The sequence below is a fragment of the Varanus komodoensis genome, unplaced genomic scaffold, assembly GCF_004798865.1.
Source record: "Varanus komodoensis strain SLA01 unplaced genomic scaffold, ASM479886v1 scaffold6_4, whole genome shotgun sequence".
In the NCBI taxonomy this organism is placed as follows: domain Eukaryota; kingdom Metazoa; phylum Chordata; class Lepidosauria; order Squamata; family Varanidae; genus Varanus; species Varanus komodoensis.
Window position 1 is genome coordinate 6,707,879 of NW_025336347.1, and position 12,140 is coordinate 6,720,018.

The following is a 12,140-nucleotide window of genomic DNA, read 5'->3' on the forward strand; positions in this document are numbered from 1 at the left end:
ACAAGCAAGCCTCAGTGGCCTTCCATATCACGAGAAACAATGGTCTTTAAAAATAACAGGCAAATTAATAAGGATCTGGCCAGCATGTAACTCCAAAATATCCATCTATTCCTGGGATTACTCCAGAAAGAGAGATGAACTGGTCTTGATGAGCCAGGCAGTTAGATAGGTCCAGTTGGTTTAATTTGGGATCCGGGTTGTCTGTAAGAAATTATTGGGTGGTGCTGATTTAGAAACTGAGTCCTGAGATGGGGGAGAGGGGAATTATGCACGTATGCACAATAGCAATGTTATAAAAAGGAAACCAATTAACATTCTTCATGTCCCTGTGCATGACAAATTGCGTTCAACTGAACTCGTAAATTACCATGTAAATTAGACAGCAGCATATGTAGGAGAATCAGCTTTATTTTATTTTTTTCCTTTCTCAGAACTGAAGTTAGCTGAATGGCTATACTAAATTTGTTTTAACTGTTTTGAAATATAGGGTATGCAGTTTCGCAGTTGTTTTGGATCCAGAGTAATATGCATATGCACTAGCTGGACATCATAACATCATTAACAACAAAAACAATACTGAGTCATTCATAATGTGGTTTTAGAAAACCGAATGAGTCACAGGATGCTGTCTGTACAAGCAGTGGAAGCAGGTAGATGGAGATGAAGCCCATCGCAATGACACACAGCTTGCATCGCACACACACTGTGGCCTAGCAACACGTAATGGATTCTGTCCATGTGCCTGTTCCCACCAGAGTATTTGCAAACAGGAAGCTTAGGCGCTTCCCAAAGGACTTAGTGATATTTTGCGACAGATAATTATGCCACTGGGAGCAACTTGTACACACGCTGGAGTAAGCACAGGAGATGCTTCAGGAAATACCACTGTTCAAGCAGGGCAGACTGGGACATGCCCAAGGCGGTAGGCCTTTCTTCGCTATGAACTTACATAGGTTTGTGCCTTAAGGAAATGTGTGGGTCAACATGCATAATGCTGCGGAGCCAGAGGGGAAGCTGCAGTGGGTGCCCAAGGAATATGGGAGGGTTGGAAAGGAGCTTTGCAGGACTGAAATACATACACATTTTCCCCCAGCTAATCTCCCATTTTCCTACTTATTGCAGGTATGGATGCAAGAGGTTCCGGTGCAGCCGTCTTAGACAGTCTGTCCAGCTTTATGCCAGTAACACTTTTCCTGATTTTCAAAGCAGGATTGTGGTGATGCTTTTTCACAAATAAGCCAAGGCTAAGTGAATAATTTAGTTTAAAGTGCTTTTGAAAACAACGGCAACAACAACAGATGGTGGTTATGCATGGATCTACTACTAGTCTGAATTTAAACACTTTCTATGACTTCTGATATTTCATTTAAAAAACCAGATCATATACGTATTAAACAGTTCCTTCGAAAGGAATATAAAATGCCTTAAAATGTAATGAACCAAAGGAGCTTTCACATTACATGCTTCAGAAATGACAAAAATAAGAGGATGAGTATTACAAAAAGCTTTGAGAGTTCATTTTCCAAAAACACAGAATTATTTTAATGTAGCTTGCCACAAAATCATCCTCCTAATACACACACAGATGGAAGATAAAAACAAATCCATTTTTCACCAGTATCTGATGGAAAACCTTGAATACTTTTCTAAAATTCTCATCATGTTGAACTATATCTGGATAAACTTTCATGTTGGTCTTTCATTTAATTACTTTATCTGTCCTTAATTAGAGGAAATCACTTAGAGATTTTACTATATAAAGTAGTAAAGCGGTATTGCCAATAATCAAGTCATAACATCAAAATGCCTAGTTCAATATAGAACCCATCTTAGCTCAGCCTATGTTAATGCTTGGTTGCTTGTGCTCATTTATTTCCCTTTTTAATAGAAATTCAGTCTCACTGATGTATTATTCTCACTTCTGTTTCTGAATCCCGGTTCAGTTGTAGAAAGGGGAAACTCTTACAGATGGAAAGGAACTCTTTAACTCCTTATTAGGGGGAAAGGGCAGATAGTGTCCTAGCATTGCAGTCTTAAGTGTCCAGAGGCTCAGGGTTTGTTTCCGCACTGGAGCAGTGACAGTCGTGCTCTCGGCTCGGCTCCTGGCCATCCCACCCCGCTGTGCTGCAGCCGGGCATGGTGCCCCCTGTGCCTGCAAGGCCAGGCTACTCGGAGCAGCCCCACAAGGTGTTCAGGATGCTCACGCGCCCTACATTGCCTTGTTTCCTGTGGAACGAGGTCATGGACTCTCAAGCCCATTGACCCATGAAGCCAGCCCAGCACCTGTCAAGGGGGCCCTTGCTCACTCATTCAGACTTTTCCTAATATATTAAGCACCTATGAGATACATTGCTCAGTTCAATTTTAGCCAAGCTTTCTTTGCAATGTACAACTACTCCACTGGTTCGATTTTGACATTTATCATGGCTTTTTTCCAATAAAATAAAAGAAAACCCACACAGATTAAGTGCCCAGAATAGAACATCTCACTTTCAGGTGCAATGCACCAGAGCCTTATAGCCAGGGAATATTATCTCCCTAAAATTGTATGCGGCGTATCTGAATATGCAGCTAAAAATATGTTGTCCTTTGATATTTTGTGTCTTGTTCATTAGACCCTGTCTATACATTGGTCCTGCTGCAGTTTCCCCATCGCACTAGAGAATTTTTCTGGATGATAATAGGTTAACTGCCATTTTCTTATTTGTAAGCAAACATTTTCTAGATGTCATTAACAGGACTGTTTTCAGCAAATTTTGCATAACAATGGATATATAAATCTGTCCTTGGTGTATTTGATTTACAAATTTTCAGTATTTAGAAGGATAATTTGCATCTCAAAATATTACTTGTACTCACTCACTTTCTCACACATCTGCTCAAAACAGTTGTCAGCCCTAGAGCAGGACCCGTTCAAGAACATTCAAACATTGCTCTCTATTTTATTATGCATTCAGATCTAAAATGATGATACTAGTATAACCCTGAGACGCATCACTTTTCCAAGTGTCTTGGGAAAGCCTGTATATAGTGTACATAGTAAAATGATATAAATACCTACTTGCTTTTCAACATGGCAAACTACTGATGCTTCCAAACAGTTACTGAAAGGTGGGAAAAACTCCTTTGTGTATGTCATACTCATGCAATGAGTGTTGGAGCTACCATTCTTTTTACAAGAAAATTCTACAGCCTTTTCCTGTACTGCCATTTTCATGACCATCTTTATTGAATTTAAACTCTATCTCCATGAGATGTGTACAGACTACTTTGTTTCATATTGAAAAGTTGATCAAATTTTCCTTCAACTTCTAGCTGTGTGTGTATATCCTATGGTTATCTGTACGTAATTTTTTATTCTAATAAAATATTTATAATGCTGAAAAATTACCGTGTTCCATTATGTTATGGCAGAGTCACAGACACTTCAAAACTGCAAAATGCAAAATTAGATTTAGAAAGCTACATTCTCTTCATGTGGCCAAAGAAAGCACCACCATTTCTCCCAGTTCATCTGCAGATGAGTTAAGTTTGAGTCCTTTGATGCAGGCAATTGGCTTTCAAACTGCATTTCGGAAAACTATTGGGTTTCCTGGCAGTGAATCTAAGTTTCTGGTTGGCAAAGCCCTCAATGAGAGCTTGTTGACCATTCTGGACCTACCACTGGTCAACTGGAGTATACATACCTTGCCAGTGTTGAAACAACTGCACTGGGTACTGCCGTTCTTGCAAGCAGTGTTCAAGGTGTAGGTTCCAGTCTGCAAGGTCCTAAACACCAGACCAAAACTAGGCTATCTAAGCATTTTCCCTTTTGAAGTGAAACGTAAAGAAACAAACCAAGAAATTAACCCTTTTAGTCGCTGCCGCGACCCCCCCCCCAAAAAAATCAGGACATCACTCTACAGGCAACATGTAATTCAAGTGCTTTAATTATTGGCCATCTCATGTTAATTGGTTTGTGGCATAAAGAATGGTTCTCACATTGGTTTGGAGTGAAAGTGAAAGTATTCTTCATATGAAAGTTAATGCAAAGAATATAGAAATAATTTATTTGCATGAGCATTTCTATCAAATAACCCACTTCATCATGTTCTTTACTAATATATTAGGCACCTGAAGAGGACATAAACCAAACTTGACTTTCTCATGGATGCCTTTCCTTAAAACATTGAGACCCTTCCATTGCCCTTTTTTGGGGGAAGGGGGTCTAATCACTGTAAAACATAGAATCCAAACACACAATCTCAAGCCAACAGTGGAAGAAACAAAATCCATCTGGCTTTTCTGCCTTGTTATGGGCAGAACCGGGATCACTGGGCAATGCTATTTAGGAACAACACCTTTCATGTACTGCCAGTTGCAACCAAGCCCAGCATTTAGTCCATTAAAAGAGCCAATTATGAACGAAATGTGATTACATAGCCACTACATGAACACTGTGATGCCAGTCCAAGAGCTGGAAGGAAACTGAGGTGAGAGTCCAATGTCCGTTGACAAGTTGGCATGATAGGAAATCGAATGGCAATCTGGATTCTAGTTTCTTGAGAACCAAAGGAACCTGTTAGTGTATAGAAAAGCACCTTAAGCTTGAATAATTTCTGGCCACTATTCTTTGCAAAATGACTTTGATCTACAGTGGAAGAGGAACAGATTATAGATGTAGGCAGAAGCCCAATTCAAATGCCATGTTAGGAGCTTACAAGCTCACACATTTCTCCCTCACCCTCCAGCTTCAGCCCAGAGATTCTGGCTTATTTCACACCAGCTTCCATGAATGCCAAAACAGGATTCTTGTTTAATGTCACTTACAAAGCAGGGCATTATTAACCTGCAGCAGGGAACTGACTGGAGAGGCATTCCAGGCCTGGTGAATTTCTCTGCACTGAATGTGGAAGTCCTAAGAAGAGCCACGGTGGATCCGACCAACCAGCATCCTGTTCACACACACACAGTTGCTTTTGGCGAAGCCCATGAGTCCAATAGCACCGTGCCACTTGTGTTACCCAGCAACTGGCATCTATAGGCAAGCTGCCTCTGGGACTGGATGGAGCGTATCATCTTGCCTAAGAGCCATTCACAACCTTTGCCTCCATGGACTTGGCTAATTCCTTTTAAAAGCATTACATGTGTCATCTTCACTATACCCTGTGGCAGCTATTCTATCGATGCTGAATCTCCCACAATACCAGATTCATGGGAAAGACCAGATGTAAGGGGAAAAGTATCTTCCTCAACATTCTTTAGCCATGCATTATTTTGTACAGCTCTATCATGTCTCCCCTAAATGACCCAGAATGCAAAAAAGATGCATCCAACCCAAATTTCAGAATGTATTCTGTTCTCATCCTCTGTAAAAACAGATTAAGCCAAGCTTCAAAAACTGGACAGAAGTCCAGATTACCTTTGGAGCGTTAAGGGTCCTCACTTCTACTTCTAGGGCTGGTTCATACTTGTTCATCCTTGGCAGGTTGCAGCATCAGGTCATGACTTGCTGATGTAAATTAGATGGTAAAAAACTAATATAAAACTTGCAAGTTATCAGTGCTGAATAATGAATTAATGTTAGTGACAAGTGTTTTGTGATTCTTTCAGGGAAAGACTAGATTTGAAGCTTGTATTAACCAAGCTTGAATTAACACCAGCTTGTGCTTGTAACTTACAAATACTGTTGCCACATGAAGAAAGAGAGCAATATTACATCTTGGTGATGTGTGTATTCATTTATGTTTCATTTTCTTTTAAAAATGTGTAAATTCAGCCTAGCTTTCAGAATGTATAACAATCATAAAAGAAACATGAAAATAAGCCATGCCATTTTAAAGAACAGTATGCACAGCATAATTAAAACAGCATAATCAGAATAAGAGAAAAATGAAACAAGGATATGAATATGAAACTAACTCATTGGCCTTTCAAAAGGTTTGTGAGACTAGAATATCCTTCACTTTAGGGTGAAGGCATGGGAAAGGGCAGGAACGAGGGGTGGTTGAGCTTCCCTGGGGTTAACACAAATGGTTTGTATACCACTAGGGATGAGGGGAAACCTGGAATCCATCCCTCCAAGCCCTCATGGCTTCCCCTTGTGCTTGGCCTGAGCTTCTAAAGACAGCAAAGCTGAGAGGACGTCTGCAAACTCTCACCCAGCCCCTGTTGCACAACTAGGAACCTTGGTTTTAAGATTTTTCCTCTTTTTTTTCTCTCTTTTGAGTCAGGGTGGTGATTAAGCATGTGTGACTGGGACTGAGAAGATCTGGGTTCTAGTCCCTGTTCAGCCATGGAGCTAAGTGTGTGACTCTGGGTCAGTCACAGACTTTCTAAGGAAACTTAGATTACTGAGAGCAACAGGAGGGAACTGATGTAAGTCACTTTGAATTCTTTAAAAAAGAAAAGGGCAGGCTACCAATTTAATAAATGATTCCATAAGCAGATTGCTGCAGGAAGACACTGGCTGGGTTCACATGTCACAACAAGCAACCCTGTTCACTCCAGGCCTTCCCGGATGATCCTGATGGATGAAGTGGTTTCCGTGCTAGTGTGGCTTCCCCCTCCTTGCTGAGTCCTCCCACTGCCGGCCTGCAATGCGCTCGCACGCTGGCCAGCTGGGACAGCTCTGCTCCCCTTCCCAGGGGACCCTGTGGGAGCTGTGGACCAGGACCGTGGAACTCACAATGCTGGGCTCAGATGACCAGAGAACCCAAGTGGAAGCATGGAAACCACCGGACAGACCATTGCTTCTCATCATGGTCTCTGGGAAGGGAGCGTACTGTGCTGAAATACCACGGCAGGGTTCAGATGGCACGACAGGCCATCCTGCACAAGAGAGCACCAGTGCTTGTCCTGCCACTATAGCCGTGCTATGAGACCAGCGTGGCGTAAGACTAGAAGCGTAAGACTAGAAGTTGAGAGAGATCTGGCGTACAGAAGGCAGCACTCCACTTCCTACTCTGCACGTAATTCAAAGGCTTACCTCCCACCCCCATTCTCTTTTGTTCTTTTGATATTGTCTTTATTATTTTTCCTTCACTTTCAGCTCATCCTCATGCATTCAAAGTATCATGCAAAACACATTCTCCTCATTTCTAGCAACGAGCATAACAAGGCACAGACGTGGGCTGTTTCGGTGCAATAAGGACACCCAATATTGTGCTAAATCTCAGGTTCTAAATGACAGCTGTGACCAAGCCTTAGACTTCAAATCTTAAGTTCAGACTCAGTTTTATAAATTGATGAGACTGCATTATGTGTTCTCTCACTCTCTCTCGCTCTCTGTCATGCCACTAAAAGCAATGGTATAGGCCAGGCCTGGTAGTATTCTGTGATTTGCCTACACTTAATGTTCACTATGAAAGACAGAGCAAAAGGAAAGTATGAGTACTGCTTGATGAAAAATATCCTTAGTACAAACAATGGATGGAACTGCATTGGAAATTTATTCTACCGCCTGAAAATTCATCAAGGCCACAGAGCTGAATAGCCTTTTTAAAAGCAGGTTCTATAAAAGTAGAGCATGAAATGAAATGATTTCAGTTCACCAGTGTCAAATTGAAAATCCAAAATAACCAAAAATATTTACACTTTAAAACTTCAACCAACACAGGGCAAGGTGTCCTCACAATTTTTGAAAATATCTGTCTTTCCAACTCAAATTGCACATTGGGTTCCCCCTTCCCTTTTCTGTTTAGGTCTAAGCACAGGACCAAGGGGGGTATTTTAACCCTCCCCACCACACACACCTGCCATTTATATTACCAATTGCATTCCCTGAAAGCAAATGAATCACTATTTTGCAAAACTGATGGAAGATCTGGGATGCCAGTCTAGATGGGAGAAGACAGGTGCAGAAGTGTCCAAGCCCTCTACCTGCCTGACAGGGGGCAAATCCCAGGTGGGCCCCTGCACTGAGGCAGAAAGGAAGAAAGGGAAGAGGTGGCCGCTAAACCCAGCTTTAAGGGAACGTGTGTGCTTCAGCTTTAAGAAAGCTCGGAACTTTGCATTTCTGTCCTTTCCTTTGCTGATAACTAGGAGAAAGCTCCTGACTGCATTTGTATGTAATATCTTAACAACAGGCAATAAAACCAGCAGACTAGCAGCTCTGCATGAGAGAATGCATTAACCTGACAGCTCTCAGAGTGAAATAAATAATACTGGGTAAATATAATGAGTTAGAAAATATAGGCACAAAGAATAATCAACTTCACCGGATTGTGGTACACAAATAGCCTCCAGTGCTGAAAAGCAAAACAAACAGCCACACGGAATGCAGATGCAAAATTGAGGGGGACTTTATTCCCATTTCTCTCAGCCAGTATGGCGGTACATAGACCAGGGCATACTGAGAGCCAGGGCTTAATCCCTCAGAGCCTGCCGCCCCTTTTGATTTGCCTGGGAGCAGGTTGTGCGGTGGGAGACTGTCCAGGTTGCCTGGAAATTCTGTTCTTCCCAAGGTCAGCCCGGCTTCCTCTTTCTTGGCTGTTGCCTTAGCACAACAGACAACTGGAGCACACGCTGCCGAACCTGCCCGCCTTTCCTTTCTGAATGCCCTTGCTTCTCTGGCTGGCTTGAGCGCACACAGGCGATAGCAGTGCAGCTCTGAAGGAAGGCTTTCAGCACCCAGGTAGTGCTGAGGCTGAGAAAGGGAGATGGCCCTGTGCTGCAGCTGCAGCGGCCAGCATCTATTCCAGGCCAGGCAGTTCTTCCGCTTGCTTAAGGCTGAGCACCTTTACCTAGCAGTAACTCAGAGACACACCAGGAAGTCTTCATGACACTGCAAGTGGTATTAATTCTGCAAGTGCAATTATCACGGCTCGCTTTGGATTTTTCAGGGCAACCCCGGTGGTGAGCAGCTCTCCAGTGCAACACCTTGCAAGGTGTTTCAGTAACCTTTGGGTGACCTCCACCAACCCAAGCTGCTTTACCTCAGGGAAGCTTAACACCAACTTTTTGGGGAGTAGAGGGATTGTTTTTATGATCAGGGTTGTTGTAGGGAAGATTGACCTGCCCTGTAGCTTTCTGAGCTTTCTTAAACCTGCAGCACACATTCACTTCAAGCTGGATCAAGCAGCTGCCTCTTTCCTTCTTCCTTTTTGCCTCAGTGCCGGGGCCCAACTGGGATTTGAACCATATCCTGGGGGTAGAGGGCTCAAACACTTCTGCCCTTCTCTTCTCTCATCTAGACTGGCACCCCAGATCTTCCACCAGTCTTGCAACATAATATCCGATTCTAATTCTTCCTGCTATTTTAATTTATAAAACCAAACACATTAACTAAGATCACATTTAGCTTGATCAGAAATCTGAAATTTGCTGTTTGACCATCACCCATGAAATGAGTAAGGGTCCAAACATTAAGAGGGATGGGAATTATGTTTAATGGGATAAGAGCTGGCATTATTAGCAATAAGACTGTTACAACCCCAGTTATTAAGCTGTCATAAAACCAGATTATGCATAGAAATCTCATTTTTCCAGTATTTGCAAATTAGAACTCATACTGCAAATTTCTTAAGAGATATAACTATGAGTAAGCTATTGGCATCTTTTGAAAAATGTGGGAAATCATAAAGGTTTACTGTCAGCAATATTAAAAAAAATCGAAACACAAGTGAATCAGTGTATGTGATTTCAAAGGAAAAAAAAGACAGCCCCACTCCTGCCATAATGAATCTTACTTCCGCCTGGGGAAAGGGACATGGTCAGACGTGGGAGGAGCTGCAGCACCTTCTGTGTCTTTCATGCGCATTCTGGTCAGGACGGCACACGGTGTGGAGAGCGACCTGCCGTCCGACATCACAGCAGAGCTCACCTGAGCGTGGGGAGGGGCCTGGATTCCACCTGGGGCCTGGAGGCGTCTCTGCCCTGGTTTGCGCAGTGCCTTCTCCCCAGCTCCCTACAGGAGGCTGCATCCCTGGGAGCGGTCTAGCTGTTTCTAGCTGAACTGCAGCTCCCTTCGTTTCCTGGCAAAGGGTGGGTTCCAGACTCGGCACAGCTGACGGCATGCTTCCCACCTGCCCCAGCCAGCCCGCTGCATTGTCAATCAGGATGTGCGATGGATTGCTCCACTGGGCATTCTTTGAGTAGATCTGTAGAAATTAATGGGACTTTTTAGCCTCAACTAAATTCTTATTGATTTCATCAAGTGTAATGTTCCCTCCTTTCAGGATTCTTGAGGCAAGCATAAATTCCTTTATGGTATTTATGTTTGCTTTCTGTCCTATGCTAAGTTGCTCGCTCCTATTCCTATCTGATTGGATGCAAACAGGTGTTTTTTAAAATGAAGACCTGTCTTTGTCTTTACTGCAAAATCAAAACTTGACTAAAATGTCCCATCGGCTTGATCTTGTTTCCACTGCCTAGCAATAGTAACAGCATTCTAACATGCTCCAAAATTGCATGTGGCTACAAAATACCAAAATTGTACTCCTTTACAAGAGGTTTATTCATAATCACTGATGTAGTTTTAAAAGTATCCTCATTTCCAAAGACCTCACAAGCAGGACCAGCTGTTACCCAAGTGGCTCATTGTTACATAAGTATAACTTTTGTAATACAAAAGTTAATCTTTAGTTTCCACTGAACTGAATTGAGAGACATGAACTTGAACTCTGAGAGTGGAGAAAATAGATTTTGAACTAAGAGAGCAGATGCCACTGAATCGAACTCACAAAGATCCATATAGAGCATCGTAAAATAATGGGATATACTTTTCCATTCCTAAATTCTGTACATGGTAGGAAGAATTGAACTTTTCAGCGTGTCCTAGAAATAATGAGGCCCAACTGTGAGCGCATGTCTCCTTTCAGAGAATGTTTGCTGCCATATATTTTACTAGAATGGAATAATTGGCAGTTCCAGAAAGGCTGCACTGATATTGCAGAATGGGCAGTGTCTAGCTCTGCTTGTTTTCCTCTTCCTTCCTCACCCCATTTCCTTTGGTGTCCTACTTTTCGACTTGTAAGCTTGTAAGCGAAGTAGGCACTGTCCTGTTTTTATTCTCAAGTAGCTTTGTGAGTCTTTGGCTGTAGAGTAGGGTAAAAAATGTTTCACGCAGATTGTGCATGTAACTCTTTCTGGTGCTGCCACTGATATAAAGCATTTAGTATGTAGTACTGGAATCCAGTTCTCCTGTGCTCCCTGGACTTTATTCCCATGCCTGGCCCGGTCTAGAAGTGATCCAAGATCAAATCTGCAAATGCTTGTGCAAATGAGGGAATTATTAAATGCGTAGCAAGCAAGATATGTGCAACCCACGGGCAGTGTTAGGTGCACACATGCAGTCTATGGGCACAAAGCATGTATAATATGCAAAAACCCACAAGTCACATGTGCAGAAACAGAGCTCCACCTGTGCAGTGAAAACACGGCCGGTGTGGAAAAACCACCCTCATCCTAATACACAACAGCTGGACTCACTTCCTGCCAGATGCCCACCCTAAGTCGGACTTAGGAGGGAGAATGAGCAGGTCGGAATCTGGGAAGCCAAGTCAGGAAAATCCGATGGATTCGCACCCCCAGAACGGATTCCATGAGCAGGTTTACGAAATGCAAACTCACCCAATGCAAGTGCCGAGAATGGCACTGTTAGGGCTCTATTTCTTCCAGCAGTGTTTGTCCCTATGATTTCCCTACAATTGGACCCAGATGAACAGGGCAGGCTTTGGCAGGGAAGGAGGCCTCTTCCTCCAGCAGCGCACTTGACCTCACGGGAGCAGATCCTGGATGCAAGCGCTGGTGTTTTCTTGCCCGTGGCCATAACCACCGCCTTGGCTGGCCCGCTTGGTCTATGCATCTTCTTAATTCCATGCCAATTGTTAAGGGCAACCCCAGACCCATTTCGTCCCAGCAGCACACACGTTGCTGTGGCTTTTGCAGTCCACAGTGCCACTGGACTATGAGTGCCACCTGCTGGAAGCAGTCCTGTGCTTGTGCCCCAGCACGCACGGTTACTCTGACAGGGAGTGCGTCAGCGAGGTCTTGGACAGAGAGGTTGCCCACATCGCTGGGGCCGCCTGAGCCACTCGTGAATATAGGGAGCTCTGCACAGGATCAGCCGCCAACCGATGGGTCCCACATCATCAGCAGGCAGGTAGAGACCGTGGCTGGTGCTTACTGAACCTTAACTTGAGTAGAACCTCTCCTTTGGA

The 12,140-nt window shown here is 43.4% G+C and overlaps 1 protein-coding gene across 1 annotated transcript in view; it reads left to right on the forward strand.

The window, feature by feature from the left end:
* The window catches only part of CNTN3 (contactin 3), a 64,102-nt gene extending 60,821 nt beyond the window's left edge, over positions 1 to 3,281 (forward strand). The window contains exon 18 of the mRNA XM_044452048.1: positions 1,123 to 3,281. Coding sequence (XP_044307983.1) covers positions 1,123 to 1,220 — 98 coding nt within the window. The 3' untranslated portion in view covers positions 1,221 to 3,281. The remainder of the gene's footprint in view (positions 1 to 1,122) is intronic.
* Positions 3,282 to 12,140: the final 8,859 nt, after the last annotated feature.